A 20,118-nucleotide genomic window follows, 5' to 3' on the forward strand; every position below is an offset into this window, starting at 1 on the left:
GTGTCATATTTATTGAGGGTTTAATATCCTTAAATATCTACCAAAAGTAGATTACAATGCATGAAGGTCACATAAAATGAACTTCACTTTCTCAGCATCACAAACATTCAGAATACAGAAATTCCAGGAATGGATATTATAAGTAAGAAAGGTATAAAAGAAGTTTGCTTAAAAAATTTTTAAAAAGTTTACAAATGGATTCTCCCCCCCTAAGTCCAAATAACTGCAGTCTAGGGAACCATCAGGGTAAAGCATGAAGCTCATTTCTTTGATGAGAATGAATTCGTGCAGAACTGTCTAATCGAGTGTGTGTGCGAGAGACTCGCAGCACCACACACACAAGCACATACACCCACAGGGACAGACACACAGCTGAGTTTTTGTTGTTCTAGGCACTTCATACCCAAGTTCTTACGTCTGTCACCTTCCCGTTACATCGGACAAATTACTTCTTTGGAGGCAGAACATTTTCTTCAAAGAAACCCTCGTTGACGACATTCCCTGCTGGGAAGTATCTGGCCACCACGAAGGAGGACCCATCGCTTGCAGATGCCTTCCCCACTCCCATCTTCTTTGTATTCTTCCACACCATGGCCGTGAAGTGTCCTGTAGTGGAGCAGGATTGGGGAGAGGGAACCAGGTTAGTTAGCAAAGCCTGGAGAGTGATGTTTCGAGGGACTCGCGAACCCTGCGCCATCTTGCCATGCTGGGAGGGGCTTGATCTTCAGCCACCAATCAGAGGAAGGAGACGCAAAACACCGCCTGGTTTTCTAACACATCAGGTCCTCTCAATCACAGACTCTACCCATCTCACTACCTGAGGCCCAAAGTTTTCAGGTTCTCCCAGAGATCACTGCAAAGCCCAGTGACCCCAACAACTAGGATGCCACCCTACCTGGCATCTGCTTCCACCCCTCCCTCAAAACCACGCTCTTCAAGGTCACCAATGATCTTCGCATTCCCTCCCATTGGTCACTTTTTGTCTTCATCTTACTTGACATCTCAGGAACATTAATAGAATCGACCCCTGCCCCTTTCTTGGCATTCCTCCTATGTCACTGCCTCTTCCTCCTCCTCTTCTATCTCACTTGTGAATGTTGGAGGACCCTCAATTCCCAAGGCTCAATCCTGGACTCCCCCCCCCCCTTTTTTTTTTTCTTGTTGCACTCTTCAGGCAATTTCATCTTTCCCTGGCTCCCAAATTTCCTTCTCCAGCCCAGATCTCTCCTCTGTGTTCCAAACACTACTTACTTGACATTTCCACTTGGATGACTCACAGGCATCTCAGATTTAACCTACTCAAACCTCCCTCTGGATTTGGTCCCTCCCATTTCCATGACCAGTACCTCTGTGCACAGAATCCTCGGGGTTGCTCTGTGTTCCTCCCTCTCCCTCATTTCCCCACAACAACCCATCATTCAATCCTGAAAAATCTAAGTCTCTAGTCCACCCACTCCCAAAACCGTGGTCTTAACTGCAAACTTTCCTCACTTGGACCACTGCAATAGCCTTTGCCTGGCTCTCCAGCGTCCACCCTTGACTCCTCAGTTCACTTTCCACTGACGTAGCCAGAGTGATCATTTTGAGACATAAGTCATATCTGTTTACTGTCCTACTTAAAAATCCTTCCATTGCTTCTAGTTACACCTAAAATGAAAGTGAATGCTTTGGCCCAGTGGCCTCCTTTCCATTCCTACCACATCTGGTTATTTCCCACCATGAAGCCCTGGCACACACTGGCCACTGTGTGCAATGCTTTTCTGATGACCAGCATTTTCTTGTCCCTTAGGTCTCAGCCCAAATGTTACTTGTTCAGAGAGGCCTTTTGCAATCACTCTTATTTCCTGAACACCTCCCTCCCAAGACAGTCTTACTGCACCCCTTCCCCTCTCGTAGCATTCTTACCATTTGCAATGATATATTTATTTGATTACTTGCTAAGTGTTTGGCTCCTTCACTAGGCTATGAGCCCCACATGGGCAGGAACCAGATTGGCTTATTCATCAAAGTACATGCAGCACCCTGGCACAGCCTGACACATGGAAAATGTAAAGTGAACTTTGTTGAATGAATGAATGGAATGAATGAGTGAATGAATGAAAGGCATATGGAAGAACCATCTTGGACTAAGTTCTGCCGTCACTGGAAGTGTAGGCCTTCTGCATTTTGAGCTCTCTGAGACCTTGACAAGTTTGAGCCTCCTTCAATTCCCTCTGCTCTGAGCCAAAGAGTTCCTTCTCAAGCTACTGCCTGCCCCCACCCCAACCCCCGGGGGCCTGCGGGGCTTGCTGAAGCTTCCCAGCATCATTCTCCCACTCTTCAGGCTGCCTGGCCCTCGCTCACTGGTCTTTTCAAGCTGCTAACATAGCTTAGCTTCTAACTCCCCTCCTGCCTTGGGGTCAAAGAGCTGATGCTGTAACGTTCTCTTTGCTCAATGACCATAAATTCTCATCTCCTGGGAGTGGAGATTGGGAATTCATCCTTCGCACCTTTACCACTAAAGACTCATAGAGATCCTTGGATGCATCAATGGGATATTTACTTCCATGTCAGAGGATGGCATTCATTTTCTAAAACAACCTTGAAGAGATTATGTTTCTTTTTGAGGGCAGGCACCATATCTGTCTTATTGACCATTGAGCTTGGCACATAGTAGATGCCCACTAAATATCTGATGAAGGAAGAGACAGAGGGAAGGAGGAAAATTGCGATCAGAGTAGCTAAGCTTCCCACTGAGTGGTTAAGAAAGAAAGAGGGTAACCACTTTACACCCATTAAAATGGATATTGCTTAAAAAACAAAACCAAATAACAAATGTTGGTGAGGAGGGGGAGAAATTGGAACCCTCTTGCTTTGCTGATGGGAATGGAAAATGGTGCAGCCACTGTGGGAGACAGTAAGGCAGTTCCTAAAATAGTTCAATGTGAAATTACCACATGATCCAGCAATTCCACTTCTAGATATACACCCAAAAGAACTGAAAGCAGGGACTCAAATATTTGTACACCAACGTTCACAGCAGTGTTATTCACAATAGCCAAAGTGGGGGAAGAAACAACTGCCCACTGATAGATGAAAGGATAAACAAAATGTTGTATTTACACACAAAGGAATATTATTCAGCTTTAAAAAGAAACAAAATTCTGATATATGCTACAACATGGATGAACCTTGAGGGTATTATACTAAGTGAAATAAGCCAGACACAAAAGGATAAATATTGTAGGATTCTTACCTAATAAGTAGAATAGTCAAATTCATGAAGACAGAAAGTAGAATAGTAGTTACCAAGGCTTGGGTGGGGGATGGTAGGAAAGGATAAGGGTTATTGTTTAATGGGTTCAGAGTTTCAATTTGGGATGATGAAAAAGTTCAGGAGATGGATGGTGGTGATGACTGCACAGCAATATGAATGTACTTAATCCCACTGAACTGTCTTCTTAAAAATGGTTAAAACGGTAAATTTATGTTAAGTGTATTTCACCACAAAATGGAAGAAAAAAGGAAGAAAGGAAGAAAGAAAAAGAAAAGAAAAAGAAAGAAAGGGAAAAAGAAAGAAAGAAAGAAAAAGAAAAAGAAAGAAAGAAAGGGAAAAAGAAAGAAAGAGAGAAAGAAAGAAAAGAAAGGAAGAAAGAAAGGAAGGAAGGAAGAAAGAAAGAAAAAGAAAGAAAAGAAAGAAAGAAAGAAAGAAAGAAAGAAAGAAAAGAAAGAAAGAAAGAAAGAAAGAAAGAAAGAAAGAAAGAAAGAAAGAAAGAAAGAAAGAAAGAAAGAAAAGAAGAGGAAGGAAGGGAGGGAGGGAGGGAGGAAGACGGGCTGGTATCCACACTCTTCCATTCAGGGGATGAGACAGAGTAGATATTTCCCATTGTGTCTTGCATTTGGTAAGGACTAAATAAACATTGATTGATTAAACTGTGCTTTTTTCTCCCCTATAGATGAACTCCATTTTTATTATTTTGAAATTTAGGTACAGTTTATCTCTTTGTCTACATCCCTAACAGATTTGAGGTTACTAAATTCTTTATGAAAATAACCAAACATAGGGCCTTCCTGGTGGTGCAGTGGTTAAGAATCCATCTGCCAATGCAGGGGACACAGGTTCGATTCCCGGTGCAGGAAGATCCCACATGCTGCGAAGCAACTAAGCCTGAGAGCCACAACTACTGAACCTGTGCACCACAACTACTGACCCCACGTGCTGCAACTACTGAAGCCGGTGCGCCCAGATCCCGCACTCCACAACAAGAGAAGGCACCACAGTGAGATGCCTGTGCACCACCATGAAGATCAGCCCCTGCCTGCCACAACTAGAGAAAGCCCATGCACAGCAACGAAGACCCAATGCAGCCAAAAAACAAAGAAAAAATTTTAAAAAAGTACGATTATGCATCCTGACTATTTATCCTTAAGCTCATGTTAACTGTTGCTCAATACACTCTGATTCTCACCTCAGAAAAGAGGAAACACTAGTTTCCAATTTACCCTGGGTCCTTACACTTTTGAGTCACATCTCTTTCCCAGTTCCAGGCTGGCAGCAGCTTTGTCAGGTGTCACTGCTTCTATAGACTTGTCTTTTCTTTTCCTTTTTGTTTTCTTTTCTTTTTCTAATTTGGTTGCGTGGCATGTGGACTCTTCGTTCCCCAACCAGGGATCGAAGCGGTGCCCCCTGCAGTAGAAGCATGGAGTCCTAACCACTGGACTGCCAGGAAAGCCCGCTAGCCTGTCTTTTCATTCAGGCTCACGCCCTCTTTCACACAAGCCATTTCTCCAAAAGACCACATGCTCTGGCCACTGATCCACCCACTCTGTCACCCAGACAAGGAAGAGCTGCCACTTATCCACTGGTTGGTTGCCAGGAAAACGATTACAGACACCACATGCACACCAGCAGTGTGAATGCCTGTGGAAGCCTTTTCTAAACAGATGAGACTAAGTAATCTTTCTTCTGACTGGAGAGGTTTCTGCCTGCACAGAGATAATTAAGTCTGGGTATTTAGAGATGAATTAAAGGACACAATTTCCTTAGCAACCATCAGATACACACTGGGTTCTAACTCTAAACTACTAACAGCTTCCTTCTTTTTCTTTTTTTCCTAAAGGGACCACATCCTCTTTCTTGCTATGGACGGAAACTTCCTAGAACATGCATTTGAAAAACATGCTGAATAAGTTACAGTACATCCTTGCAAAAGAATAATGTGTAAGAAAGAGAAATCTCTGTATTGATATGGAACAATCTCTGCCAATCTGCTGCGTGAAGAAAGCAAGTGAGAAACAGATCACCTATCTGACACCAAAGTATGAAAAAGGGAAAAGAGAACATTTACACAACTGCTGGTTCAGAACATCTCTAGGATGATACACAAGAAACTGGTATTACTGGTTGGGAGGGAAAGCACTGGAGGCCAGGGATGGAAGGAAGACTTTCCACCTTATACAGCTTGCAAATTTCAAGTCATATAGAAGTATTACTTATTCAGAATAAATAAACAAACAAGCATACTCATTAAAAGAAAACATAAAGGAACTGCAAGAAGCTATTTGCCCCCACTCAGCACAAGACTTTGACCTGGGTGGGTGTTGGGTAGGAACAGATTATAGGATATTTCAAAGGCCTTTTCACCTATAACATGGACTCAGGTCAGGGGATCCCTGAACCATGGTGCAGCGAGAAGCAGCTCTGGGGGAGGCTGACTCATGGGGGATGGGCCTGAGCACCCTGCTTATATCATCACCCAAAGCTGTGCTCCTGTCTGAGGATCAGGCTGCGTGCGACCCCAGGCACTGTCCACGGGCACCTGGGATGCCACAGGGGCTGGTGGCTCTGGGGTTTTCCTCTTTAGGGGTGGGAGACCTGGGGCAGTAGACAGGACAGGGGTCAGCGATCATGGAAAGTTGAGTCCCATCCCCAGCTCTGTCACTTAAGAGATTCCCACCTTGGAGCAGGGGCCATGGAAAAAGCATCAGATTGAGGATAGAAGGTAAAAAGAAGTCTCTTTCCCTTTCTGGGCCTCAGATTCCTCCTCTGCAAATGGGTGGAATAAAGCCCCACCTTCGAATGGTGCTGTAGGGTGACGTGGCCGTGGAGATGCTTTTCACTGTCCAGTAGCGTGCACACACGAGCAACGCTAATAACTTGCTCTGACACATGTCTGATTGCTTGAGAATCTTGCTCACAGAAAAAGCACATCCAGATGCTGTGAAATAAAACATCTTCTGGACACTGATCTTTATAGAAAGAAGACCAGGTTCTGCCTACACGTCCTTAGTCACTGGTAGGAGGGTGCCCCTGTTCCCTCCCTCACCTCTCAGTTCTAATTGCCACAGAACCAGCAATTCTCATTCGGGGCCCGACAGCAGCCTCCTCCTCCTGCCCGGCAGGGCAGATGCTTCCACCTCTGCCCACACAGTTGCAAGAACCCCTGCCCAAAAGTGTGAGCACAAACCGCAGGAAACGGTGACCGGCTCTGAGAACATGTCACTTCCTGCTTCTGAAGAATCCTGCAGAGGGTAGGAGGCCACACGTGGCTCCACCCATGGGTGGGGTGGGGTGGGGTGGAGGGATGGGTGGTGGACAGAGAATCCCCTTTTCGTTTCCCTGGTGCCTTCTGGCCAGAGAAATTCACAGCCCCTTCCCACCTATCCTGGGCCCTGGGTGGATGTGAGTTGGTCCTGAGGAAAGGCAGGAGCCTGGTGAGGCCTGCTGCGGGGCAGGGGGTACCCAGAGCTTGGAGGAGCTGCCAGGGCTTTAGGAAGCTAACCGTTTGCTGCTCACCTGGGGGTGGGGGGTGGGGCCTATGGGAAGGTCTGGATGGTCCTGTGGCCGGCTCCCTGCATCTAGATACGGGCTCTCAGAATGTCCCACGGAGGCCACCACCTTGTCCCTCTCCCTTGGGGACAGGGAAGGGCAGGGAGTTGACCCCAGTTCACAACTAATGGTCCCAGAGCTGAGACTAGATCCGAGCTTTCTGCATTCCAAGCTCGCCTGAACCACAAACCAGAGCAGAAAGGTGACGGGAGAATGCCTGGGAGGTTATGAGGAGTGGGGCGCAGGGAGGAAGGATGTGGGGGTGTGGAGGGAGGAGGGAGTTAAGACCAGGAGAAGAGCAGCTCGGCCCTTTTCTTGATTGCCTCAGGAAGTCACTGGCAGTTTAATCAGGAGAGTGGCATGGGTAGGGAGGGTCTTAGAATATTCTGGCTGCTAGGGAGCAGGCTGGGTCAGAGCGGAAAGGGACCAGAAGTAGGATGGCCAGTTAAAAGCTGAGGCATCACTCCTGGAAAGAAACACTTAGCGACCTTTAAAATCCACAGCCTCTGGGCTTCCTAGGTGGTGCAGTGGTTGAGAATCCGCCTGCCAATGCAGGGGACACGGGTTCGATCCCTGCTCCAGGAAGATCCCACATGCTGCGGAGCAACTAAGCCCGTGCGCCACAACTACTGAGCCTGCGCTTTAGAGCCCGTGAGCCACAACTATTGAGCCCATGTGCTGCAACTACTGAAGCCCACGCGCCTAGAGCCCGTGCTCCGCAACAAGAGAAGCCACAGCAATGAGGAGCCCATACACCACAACGAAGAGTAGCCCCCACTCACCACAACTAAAAAGAAAGCCTGTGCATAGCAAAAAAGACCCCACACAGCCAACAAAATAAATAAATTAATTAATTTATATTAAAAAAATCCACAGCCTCCTTTTATCACACTCCAGTCATTTGAAGAGCTGTGAGCTGGTGGGGCAGGAACTGGCAGCTTGGGTGCTCTTGGATGGGGAGGCGTGTGTGTGTGCGTGTGTGTGTCTGTTTGGAGAGGTGCTTGGAAAAAAGAGTTTTGCCCTCTGGGCAAAGTCAAACCAGAGAAATATGGAAGAGGTAAAACAGAAGGGGAATGATTGATTTTCAGAGGGTTAGTTCCTCTCTGAAGTCAGACCCTAACTGCAACCCAGCCCAGGGCCAGGACACTGGTGTGACCATGTCACTCACCTGTCCCGGAGGTGAAGCCAGGTTGCTGGAAGTTGTAGTTCTTGATTTCACTGTACCATCTATCAGCCACCTCCTTTCCTGTATGGAAAAGACACTGTTTAAAACTCAGCAGCAGAAAAAGAAAAGAGAAGAGAAAAGAGAAGAGAAAAGAAAAGAGAAGAGAAAAGAAAAGAAAACTCAGCAGCAAAATCAACCGACTCCCTGTTCCTTCCATCTTCTCCTATTAACCCCAAAGCACCCATCCCACAGATGTCTCATAAAGCACCAACGAGCTGACACAGGGGCTCCTGCCCATGAGCACATCCAGGCTGAAGGGAGGGCCTTGTTAGGGGTTGGCAAGAGCCCTGGCCTGAGGTCAGGGGACCAGCATCTGTGTCCCTGCCCTGACACTAATTCACTGCGTAACCCTGGGCAAGGCCTGCCCCGTTCTGGGCCTGTACAAAAGGGTTGAATGCAACATACTCCAAGGCCTTCTAATGATGCTCTGAGTTTCTGGGAGGCTCTGCCCTCATCCCACCCTAAGTCTGGCTCCTGAAACACCCACAGGAGGAAATGTAATTGGGCTGGTGGGTCAGGGTCTTCACTGCAGGCAGAAGGGTCCTCCCCTGAAGCATCCACTGGCCACAGCATCTCCCCAGGAGCGGCTGGTCTCAGGGCCAGAGAGCTAGAGGCCTTGGACCTCAGAGCAGTAAGTCTTGCACGTTAATGAGTGCAGACATCACCTGGGGCTCTTGTTAGAAGGCAGGTTCGGACTCTGGTAGATCTCGGATGGAGCCTTCAGTCCGCAGTTCTAGCAAGTTCCCAGGTGCTACTGCTGATCTGCGGACCACACTCTGAGTAGCAAGGCCTGAACAGTGGCTACAAAGTGGCCGCAGCTGGGGAGCTTTGCCAAGTTACTGACGCCTGGGGCCTGCCACAGGCTGACTGTATCAGTGCTCTGGAGGAGAGATCTAGGCACGAGTATTTTTTAAAAGCTCCACAAAAGATCCCAGTGTGTAGCCAGGGTGGGGAAGCACTGCCCTGGAGATGGCCTACCCAACCCCGCTCTGTAGAGAAGGGGAAACTGGGGCCAGGGAGGGTAGCAGATTTGCTCAAAGCTCCGCAGGGAGCCAGCGTGAGGCCGGGATGGAACCGCATCTCCTGCCGGTTCCTTCCCACCCCTTTCTCTTCTCCCTGTCAAGACCCACAGCCTGAGCCTGGGGAGGGGCTGCAGGCCTCGGGCTCCAGCCTTCCTCAGGAGCAAGTGCACACTTCTCCTGGAGGGATTCTGCCCCGGGGAAACCAAGAGGACTCCCAGGGCCTCCCCCGGGGAACTCCCAGGAATGTGAGGCTGCAGAGGGAGCACTCATTCTCCCGTGGGAGTTTGGAGAGAGCTTCAGAGCGTGAGGTAGCTCTCTCCAACATTTTTCCTAAAAAGCCACAACAGCCTTGTCAGAGCCAGGAAGCTCAAGAATGTTTGCTCAGTGTGGTGGGATCACCATTCCAGGCAGTGACCTTGGATGAGGAATTGTCTCTCCCATTATTATTACTTTTTCCAACGTGAAAAAGAGCTCTATTGAATTTTTTTCATGAAAAAAGTTAATACACCAGCACTGTAAACATTTTTAGAAAAACGTGAGGAAAGTAAAACTCTTCAGAAGCTGAGGATGCTTCAGTGGCCACAGGGTCAGGCTGAGACTCCGCACAGAAACGGTCTGTCTCCCCGCCCCCACTCGTCAGCTGGGAGCTCTTCTGAAGGGGGAGGAGGGGGCAGTCTGACTCATCTCTGTGTCCCTGGCACCCAGCACAGGCCTGGCCCTGAGCCGGCCATCAGAGGCCTTGTGGTGAACTGCAGTCAGCTCCTGGGAGCAGACAGAGCGCTCTGGGGTCCTTTCCCCTTTCGGGGCCTGTGGCTGCATCATGGCGACCCCACGGAGGGTGCTGGGGCCAGGAGGGGCCTGCATGCTGGACGTCCTTGGCCCAGCTCAGGCAGGGGGCGGGGAGCTGAGAAACGACTCACCTGTCTGATCGTAGGATGCCCACGCCAGGTTCTCTCCACACTGGCCACGACTGGACTCCGGGCTGTGCTTGAGGATCCTCGTGCTGGCCAGGGCCTCCGAATACCTGCCGGAGCCCATGGTGCTTCCTTAGAGCGAGTACAGCCTGGGGAAGCCCCCAAAGTAGGAGCCCTAACCTGGTGTGGCCGAGCTTCCTCCCCTGCCCTGGGCTCACCGAGGCGCCAGGAGCATCACACCTGCATCTCTTCTGAGCTACTCCCCCACTCCAGACCCACTTTACAGAGGAGCGAAAACCAAGGCTCAGGGACTTTCCTGGTGGCACAGTGGTTAAGAATCTGCCTGCCAATGCAGGGGGCACAGGTTCGAGCCCTGGTCTGGGAAGATCCCACATGCTGTGGAGCAACTAAGCCCATGCACCTAGAGCCCATGCCCCACAACAAGAGAAGCCACCACACTAAGAAGCCTGCGCACCACAGCGAAGAGGAGCCCCCACTCATCACAACCAGAGAAAGCCTGTGTGAAGCAATGAAGACCAACACAAAATAAATAAAAATAAAAACATTTTAAAAAATAAATTTTAAAAAAATTAAAAAAACCCAGAACAACCCAAGGCTCAGAGGAACAAAGGGACCTACCTAGGTAAGTGGCAGAGTGGCTATTCAAGTCTGGCTGTATTCGCCCCCCCGACCCACGTCCCTCCTGCCTCCCAGAGCCCGCGCAGGACTGCAGCAGTGGCAGCACCGTGAAGAGCCCGAGTCACCCACGCGACTCACTGCTGAGCCTCCCGGTTGAGCTTCTTGCAGAGCTTCAGCGGGGGGACGCCATGCTGCTTCCGGTACTCATTGTGGGCCTTCAGGACCTCGTCATTAAACTGCTTGGAAGCTGCAATGATTTCAAGATGGAGACTGTCTCAGCGCGGAGAAAAGAGCCACTGAAAGTACACCGGCAGGCTTCAGAGCCAAGCCCAGCTCAAACCTCAGGTTACGTGGCCAGGCTACGGCCCCAGTCTCTGCGCATCCGCACCTCCTGGTCTGTGCAGGGCCCCATGGGGCGTGCTAGGGGTTTGCGTCTTTATTCAAGGCAAATGGGAAGCAGCTGAATGGGGTGGGGAAGTGAGCTGAGGAGATCGGTGTTTCTGGAAGACCCTGCTGGCTGCTGAGTGGAGGAAGGGCTGGAGGTGCAGGGCAGATGAGGCGGGGGAGGGGTTGGACAGGGTGCAGCAGGACTTGTGAAAGAAAACGTCTGAAGGAGACTGGATATCTCAGACCGGGCCTGCGGTGCATGGTGGGGGACAGGAAAGGGCTGCAGGTGGGAATCCAGGGAGAACAGGCCTGGCTGGGGCGGAGGGGTGCCTGCACTGTCTCAAGACAGGGGGACAGATGAAGAGAAGAGGACCAGCCAGGGAAGGACAGCATCAGGAAGTGGAGAGAGGGGAGAGGGTGGGAAAGAACGTGCTGGTGGGGTGTGATCAGCTGGGCTCCGGGCTGCAGTGAGGGAAGAGATGGGAGCCTGTGCCCAACTGGGTCACAACCTCAGAAAGGGCAAGGCCAAGGGCGCTGGAGTCGGTAGAGAAGTGGCGAAGTGAAGGGTAGGCCAGGTCAGCAGTGGACAGAAGTGCTGTCAATTCAGATCTGAAATGGAACCCCTCCATCCCACACCCTCCATCTCTCTCTCTACCACTCATCCACCCGCCTATTGATTCATCATCTAAGTAGCAGCACCCAACCTCCCATCCATCATCCATCCAATCCCAGGCCATCCATCTGTTCCTCTGCTCTCTGAGTGCCTCCTCTGTGCCGGGCCCCATATTATATGCTGGGAGTCCAGAGACAAATCAGCCATGTCCCGACCTCGAAGAACTCACACACAAGGGAGACAGCCTTATAAACAGACACTAGCCAACAGTGTGGTGGGGCCAAGAGGCAGGTGAGCATAGGTCAAAAGGAACTCAGAGAAAAGCAGCCTAACGCTGTCTGTGGAATCAGGAAGGTGACCTCACCTCTGAGGCCCCACAGATGCCTGCACAGGAGCTGGCCAGGCTAAGATTGTGAAGGCACTGAGCGCAGCCTTAGGAATCTGGGAGAAAAGCAGCCCAACGCTGTCTGTGGAATCAGGAAGGTGACCTCACCTCTGAGGCCCCACAGATGCCTGCACAGGAGCTGGCCAGGCTAAGATTGTGAAGGCACTGAGCGCAGCCTTAGGAATCTGGGAGTCCCCCTGCCCCCTCCACTGCGGAAATGGGGGGGAGTTGGGTGAGTTATGAGTGAGGGCCACAGGGTGTCCACAAACCTGAGCTAGTCCCCCCTAGCAGGAGCCTGTTTCTGAGGCCTGGCCGTGGGCAGGGAGGGTGTAAACCAGAGGATGAAAGCAGTGCCCCTCCGTCCACTGGTCCTGGTCACCTTCACCAGCCGCCTTTCTCCTGCTCTGCTGTCTTTTCCCCCAGAGGCCAAGGAGCTGAACGAGCAGGGGTCCTCTTCCCTTCCCTCAGCCAGATCCCCCAGGTCTCCTGGGCCGTCAGATCGAATCCCATTGGGCCTCTGAAGGGACGTGAGGGAAGAAGACCCAGGTCTTGCCCTCTGGAGCTTTGGGCTAGATGCCGAGCCAGGAGAGGGAAGGAAACTGCAAGTTATGCCAGGGGTGGCTGAGCTTTCCAAGGGGTTTCTGAGAAACTGGACAGTGAGTATTCCTGACCTCAAACACTCCGGGGCCCGGTGGGGCAGTCCACGGGGGGCCAGTCACAGTAATGTGGAGTGGGATAGGGACAGGGATGGGAGAGGGGTGCTGAATGCCAGGGTCTGGGAGATCTGGGTTGACAGGCAGAGATGGGGAGATGCTGTGACAAAGGCATGGAGGCGAAAACCCTGGTGATGGTAACTGGGCCCAAGGCAGAGGGTGGAGCTACCACCTGAAGTCTTTAGGCCTCTGTGGCCAGGAAGCCGGCCAAGCCCTGGTTGGCACGAAAGACAAAGATTTCAGGTTTATTGGAGGGAGGAGGTTAAAGGGAAGGTGCTGTTTATTGGGTATAAAGTTTCAGATTTGCAAGATGGAAAACTTCTGGAGATCTGTTTTACAACAATGTGAAAATACTTTACAATACGGAACTGTACACTAAAAAATAGTTAAGATGGTAAATTCTATGTCATTTTTTTTTTTTACCACAATTAAAAAAAGATTTTGGGTTTAGCATTGAGTTAATGTGGATAATCGGATCACAGTGACTTTCAAAGAGTATCTCGGGTGGAAATGGTAAGAGCCACAGAAACTCATGGCCACCACACTGAGGCTTTGATGATAACACGCTAAGGAGTCAGTGGGGTGGCGTGGCGGCCAGAAACCCACGGGCTCCTGGGTGACGCTCTGCTTGCCCTGCACAAGCCACTGTCCAGCTGGAATGCTTCACCCAGCCCAACCCCCACCTTGCATTAGAGGCAGTGACCATCTGAAGTGTGTTCAGAGGTGGTGATGAGGTGATGGAGGGGCTGGATATGTGGTCTTATAAGGGATGGCTGCAAGTACAGGAGAAGATCTGACTTTGGAAGACGCAGTAGAGGGCCCTGCTGAATTCTGGGGCTCCAAAGGACAAAGCTGGGGCCAGTGGGTGAAAAAGGCAGGATGACAGATTTCAGCTCAGCCTAAGAAAGATCTTTCTCTCCATCAAAGCTTTCTGAAGACTGAAAGGGCTGCCTCACAAGGTAGTGAGCTCTCCAGCACCGGGGGAATACAAGCAGGTGATTCCTCTTAGAGGGATGCAGGCACTGGAGGTGCAGTCAGATGACCTTTAAGTCCCTTCCAATTCTGAGATCCCATAAGGTCCCATCGGGGTAAAGATGAGAGAAGGCAAGATGACCTATTGACCCCAGACTTCCAGGAGTTCATAGCTTCTCTAAGGAGACACAGTGATCAAGGTAAGTGTATGTGTACCTGCAAGGGCAGGTATGGATACACACAAAGTGGCAGAAGGTCACTAACTATCTGAGTGACAGAACTGGCCAGGCCCATATAAGCTAATGTCTTTTCCAGCTCATGTCCCAGGCAGGCCATGGTGGGACACCACGGGAGATGCACAGGACTGGGTGACATAGGCAATAGTGATCATAGATGTATCAGGGAAGACTCCCTGGAGGAGGTGATGAGGAGGCAAAGGCGCAGAAAGGGCCAGGATAGAAGGGATCTGGTGTATCCCGGGGCTGTGAGGAGGAGGTGGAGATAAAGGGAATGGGTGGGTTGCTAAGGTCAAGTCAGTTTAAAGGCAGCCCTTAGTGCTGGGGTAAGGATACCCTGGACCCCAGAGTACTCAGGCCCCGCAGTCTCCTTGGCAGAGAGGCTGCTAGAAACTAGGTCATTGCACTCCCAGAATGTGAAAGCAGTGAAACAAAAGTGAAAGTTCCCGCTCCCAGAAGCTGAAGCTGGTCCTTGTCCCCAGCAGAGCCAGTGCCCGGGGCCAGGGCTCCTAGGAAGGGGTCAGGAGGGGAGCCCTCTCTCCCCGCCCCTGGCTGGGAGGCCTGGGGCCCCGTGACCACACCTCTGGCTGATGCAGGGGTCTCCTCCCACCACGGCAGCCAGTCCCAGGCCAGGTGGCTCCTCTGAGCAGAACCTCAGCCTCAGGGAGCCAAGATATCACTGGTGACCACACCCAGCAAGAGGCACACCCCACTTCTGTGGAAAAACCTGAGAGCAGATAAACATAAGGAAAAAAAGAGGCAAAGAAAACCCACCCATCACCACAACAGGCAGGGGGAGCCCTCAGAGCCACTCGGCGATGGGGGAGGGGAGGGACTATGCCCTCATTTTGTAGGAGGATACACTGAAGCTCAGAGAGGTCACACAGCTGCAGGGTGCCAGCCTGGAATGTGCGAGGACTTTCTTCTGCTTGCTGGCCAACGATTTCCGGGGGCCAGGCCTGTGCGTGATATGATTTACTTCTCACCACCTCTGTGGGAGCTTCCACTACTGTACCCTTTTTTGGATGAGGAAACTGAGGCTCAAGAAGGAAGTAACCTGTCCACATTTCCACAACTGGCCCAGAGGTAGGCCCACGAGGAGAGAAGCCCTGCCCTTAGCCCCACCCCACCCCAAGGGTCATGAGACAGAGGAAATCACGGAGAAGAGACCCAGGGGGCCACCAGACCCAGGAGGAGGATCAGGCCCAGCGGGGTTGGTAGCTGCCTTCAAATCTCTGAGGGGAAAGACGAAGAAGGAAGAGGAGAAAAGAACTAAGGTTTCTCAAGAGCCTCCTCTGTGTCAAGCCTTTATAGACAGATCTGCCTGAGGGGCCCCAGAGGAAAATCAGGAGCTGTGGACTAGAAGCTCCAGGGGGCAGATGTGAGCCTCAAGGTCAGAGCTGCTGCAAGGTGGACGGCTCCTGAGGCTGAGGGAAGGCAGCAGGCCAAGGCAGTCTTTGCCGCGCGGAGGGTGCAGGTGTCTTGGGTGGGGCTGGACTGTGGGCTCTTGAAGGTCCTTGAGGGCAGAGCTTCTAACTGCTGAATAAAGGCCGTTCGTACCCCTCCTCCCTCACACGGGTGGCTGCGACAGACTCCTCCCTCAGCATCCATCCTCTCCCGGGGGCCTCCCAGAGCCCAGCTGACTCATTTCTCAGCCTTCTCCAGACTCTCCACCAAAGAGGCCCAGGACTGTCAGGGGCAGAGCAGGAATTATGGACAGGCCCCTTTGGTCGCCTAGCAAGAGGCTAGAAGGCCTTCAGGGCAAAGCTGGTTTTGCTAGTTTATCAGGAAGAAAGAATAAAAAGTTGATTTAAAAAAAAAATATGAGTTCCAGATGAGTAGCTCTTTCAGCCTGGGTTCCAGGAAATTCAAGCAGCATATCCCAGCTCTGCCTTTTACTAGCTGTGTGATCTCAGACAAGCTGCTTAATCACGCTGTGCCTCATTTCCTCCATATACAAAATGGGGATTACAGTATCTACCTCACAGGGTTGTTGTGAGAATTAAATAAATTAATCTTTGTAAATGCTTTACAACAGATCTGGAACAAAGTAAACAACTATAATTCACCTAAATGTCAGCTATAATTATCATTACTGTTGGGCAGAGGACCCTTTAGCCTCCTGGCCTTGGGGGAAACTGCCCCCATCTGATCCCCTCCCTGATTTTACTGGGAGCAGGGCTGCTGGTTTTTAACCTGGTCTTTGATGACCTCTTTCAGTACCTCTGAGCTCACATATTTACTAAGTAAGTGAGCGCAAGAACAAATGAATGAGATTCTCACACCAGCACTGGGGAAGCCTGAGGACAGGATTCTTCTCATTACAGATGAGGAAACTTTGGTCTTTGGGAGGACATGTCAATTGCCTGAGGTCCTGAGGTCACACAGTGAGTCCACGTTAGAGCTAGATCTAAGAATGTCCCTCACTTGCCCCAGATCTCACACACTTTCCACCTTATGTACATCTTCCTTTCCCTAAGAAAGAATGACAGGGATGTCTCAGAGCATCACCCCAGGCTTCCCCTTCGCAGATGGACAAATCACTGAACGGCTGAAGGAGCCCAGGGCAGGGAGAGCGCTTGCTCCGCTAGCAGACAGCCCCTCTCTAGCCCTGCCTGCCGCCAAGGCCTGCCCGCCAGCACTGGGCAAGTCCCTGTCCCTGGGCCCTGCTTCCCCATCTGTGTGAGAAGGAAGGATGACATCTGTGGTTTTCAAAACAGCTTCAAAGCAGGGAAACTCTTTCTTTGAACCTTTCTTTAGAATCAACAGATGAAAACGGAACTGCTGGAACTGACCTGCCCACACGGCATCCCCCTGTAGAGGCATGAGGGCCCTGCTCATTAGAAAATTCCTGGATTAGTTGGTCCCTGAAGGTCTTTCTGTCCTGATAACCTCTAGGGCTGGGAGATGTGGGTCGAGGGTCAATAAGATTCTTAGAGATAATTAGAGGGTATGTGGCTGTCCCTAAGGGCCGGAGTCCAGGCTGAGAAGCAGGATAACAAGTGGTCAGTGTGGTAGAGGGGACAGCACCCAGCTGGGATGTCAGAGAGCTGGGTGCAAACCCCAGTTTGTCCACTTACTGGTCAGGATGTAAGCATGGGCAAAGTACTCAACTTCTGTAAATCTATTCAGCTGATAATAACCGCCTCACAGCGCTGTTGCAAAAGTTGGGAACATATACGCAATACCCGGTGCCAAGCCTGGCACACAGTAGGAGCTGAATAATTGGTGATTGCTATTATTAGGGACCATATTAGAGGTTTCCACTGAGCCCCAGGCCATTGCCTTTCTCTGCTCAGCTGCAAACTGAAGCCCAGCAGAGAGACCTGGGTCAGGAGCCGGACCTGGAAGTCTCTGAACACTGGGCCAAGTGACTTTGGGAATTTAAGCTGTTGGTTATATGACACTTTTCCAGCAATGCCCACTACCCCAACAGCTCTGGGGTATATCTGAGGTTAACGGTTAAAAAGAGATGGGCTCCTATGCCATGATGAAGAAACTGAGGCCCAGAAGAGGCAGACTCCTTACGAAGGTCTTTATGGAATCACAAAAATCCCCCAGTGTGGACATACATCTGTGATGCTGCCTGTCCTATGGGCACAGACAGCCTCAGGCTGGTGGCCTAGAAAGTCAAGTTTGGGTCCATGTCACCCAGAAAAGTCATTTTCTCTTGGGGACGCTTAGGGGAGTCAGATACTATCCAGGGGGCTCAGAGTCTTCAGAGGAGATGAATAAAATGCATGTGGCTAAGGGCCAGCATTCTAGAAGGTCCCTGGGTATGTGGAGGGTGGGGATGGGAAGGGGGTTGGAAACTGCCTGAATCAGCTCTAACCTGTCTTCCACCAGCATCCTGCTCGACTCTGCATCTCCAGTCCTAGAAGGTGTCATCACCTTCCTGCATCCAGATTCACACCGCTGACCTTTCCTTCTTACTCACAACAAGTTAGTCACCAAGTCTGCTTGAGGCTACCATCTTGAAAATCCATCTCTGCTTCCTCTCCAGTCCCTTAGATGCCTCTGTCATCTCTTGCCTAAGTAACTGCAGCAGCCTCTCCCTGACCCCCGCCTCCACCCTCTCCCCATCTGATCCACCCCCCATCCTGGAACAGTTCTGGTCCTTCAGCTTTCAGATCGATGCCTTTCAATGGCCCCCCAAGTCCCATGGAGAAAGTCCAAAGTTCCAAGACACTCTGAGGTCTGACCACCTCTTCCAGGAGCCTTCATTGGATGCTTGGGAAGAGATGTCCCTGCCCTGGGCTCCCATTGCTCTTCTCCTGCACCTGTCTTGTGGCTTAGATCACTTTCCACCTCTTACTGGAGCCATGTTGGTGCCTGTCTATCCCCCCGTCACCTTTATGGTGCATTTCAGAATCCACATGAACACTCCCGAGGGCAGGGGCCATGCCCTCTGCAGCACTGGGTCCACAGCTTGGTACAGAGCTGATAGATGGGGGAATGGAAGGATGAGAGGGAGGGAAGGATGGAGGGAGGGAGAGGAGAGAGGGGGATGAATGAACTAGAACTAGCAGTTCTGGAAAACTGTTTCTTAGGGAAGAAGCCAGACACAACTGATTAAAATGTAACTTTAGAGAATGCGTGGATTTTCTCCTAATCTATAGAGAAAGGACCTGATTTCCCAAGTAGGGATCTCAAAGTGCCCTCTCATGTCTGCCATGCTTTTATCCCTGCCCCCCAATTTCCCCAACTATCACCCTGTTGTTTAATTGCATGTCACCTTTCCATACAGTAGAAGGCCCTGGGGATGATATGGGCCATCCTCCTTGTATAAATGAGGAAAGTGAGGCACAGAGAAGAAAAGGGCCTTGCTCAAGATCACACAGCAAGTGATTAGCAGAGCCAGGGCTGAAAGCCAGACCCGTGACTACAGATAAGGTAGGTTAGGACCAATGCCAGAGAAAGCCACTCACTCCCAATACTGCTACCTCCTAAGTCCAGATCTTGAGGACAGATTCAAGAAGATGCCCAGCCTTACTCATATGAGGCTGACAATCTTAACTCTCCATGAAGCAGAACTTTTGAACTCCGTTCAAAAGCCGTTCATTAAAAAGCCTCCTGTGAAGCAGGAACTATGCTAAGATAGACACGGCTCCTGGCTGCCAGAAGCGAGGAGTCTGTGGGAAACAGGTCTTTGGCTGGGTAGTGTCCCAACCTGACTGCTGGGAGGGCTGCAGCAAAGAAGACACCAGGTGGGGAAATCGGAGATGGGCTCCCAGCCCAGGAGTTGAGCTAGAAGGATGGGGAGGATTTTCAACTTCACAGAAGTGGGAGAGGCAGAGTGGTGGTGGTGGTGGTGAGCCCTGGGAAAGGGAACCCAGGGGAAAGATCCAGGGTGCCAGCCTCTGCACAGCTGAGTGCAGGGGGATGAAGGGGGTGATGTTCAACCCTGAGAGGGCCCCACCGTGGGGCTGAGGAATGTGTACTCTTTCACCTGCAGACAACGGGGTGGAAGCTGTTAGGGGATGACAGGAGGAGATCTGGGTTTTAGAAAGTTCACCGGGACAGCCACCGTGGTGAGGATGGGCCGCGACAGGTCGGAGAGAAAGAGGAAGCGGTTGTTTGTACCCGCGTGTAGCCTGAGTTTGGCACCGGGGTGGGGGGGCGCTTAGAGGAGGAGGGACAACGGCAGAAGAAAAGGATGCTCAGAGCTGTCCTTCGCAGGATTGGTTGGGGCAAGCTGTTATGCAGCAAGAGATGCTGTCACAGTTCTGTGGCTTTTTCTAACTCCGTCTTGAAACAAAGCAAAAGCCACGCCTTGGCCGGACGCTGAGCGCTAATCCCATCAGCGCCTGGAAGCCCTCCCTGACGCAATCTCTGGCTCGCAGACAGGAGGACCCTCCCTCGGTCTCGCCTTCCCTCCCTCTCTCCCGGTGGCCCGACGGTTACCCCGGCTTCCTGGCTGCCCCGGAACCTGCCCGCGCTGCGAGCCCCTCCATCCCGCAGCCAGTGGTCCCGCAGCGCGGTCGGGGCCGCGCCGCCCCGGCGGAGGTGGTGGACCCGCTCCCCGGGGATCCAGCCCGCCGCAGGAAGAGTGACAGAGGGGACCCCGGAGCCCGGGGCTCAGAGCCAGCCCCGCACCCGGCCCAGCTGACCCGTTGGGCTCACCTGACTTGCCCATGGCAGGCTCGGCGCACTCCTCCGCTCCCGCTGCGCTGCGCTCCCTCCCGGCCCCGCGCCACTCCGAGA

The 20,118-nt window shown here is 51.4% G+C and overlaps 1 protein-coding gene across 1 annotated transcript; it reads right to left on the minus strand.

Moving 5' to 3' along the window:
- Nucleotides 1–20,118, minus strand: GLIPR2 (GLI pathogenesis related 2). The gene is made up of 5 exons (XM_057722354.1): nucleotides 20,038–20,118; nucleotides 10,747–10,855; nucleotides 9,976–10,079; nucleotides 7,977–8,054; nucleotides 1–606 (listed from the first exon to the last, which is right to left on the minus strand). Exons 1-5 carry the CDS (start codon nucleotides 20,048–20,050, stop codon nucleotides 446–448), a joined length of 465 nt encoding a protein of 154 aa, XP_057578337.1. The 5' UTR covers nucleotides 20,051–20,118; the 3' UTR covers nucleotides 1–445.

Source organism: Hippopotamus amphibius, chromosome 2 (genome assembly GCF_030028045.1).
Source record: "Hippopotamus amphibius kiboko isolate mHipAmp2 chromosome 2, mHipAmp2.hap2, whole genome shotgun sequence".
Lineage (NCBI taxonomy): Eukaryota > Metazoa > Chordata > Mammalia > Artiodactyla > Hippopotamidae > Hippopotamus > Hippopotamus amphibius.

What these genes read in the sequence shown, in the direction of transcription:
- GLIPR2 (XM_057722354.1), bottom strand. An exon ending in GGCATCCTACGATCAGACAG is followed by an intron (nt 8,055 to 9,975) that starts GTGAGTCGTTTC and finishes TTTTCCATACAG; the next exon opens with GAAAGGAGGTGGCTGATAGA. An exon ending in TGGCTTCACCTCCGGGACAG is followed by an intron (nt 607 to 7,976) that starts GTGAGTGACATG and finishes GCTCCACTACAG; the next exon opens with GACACTTCACGGCCATGGTG.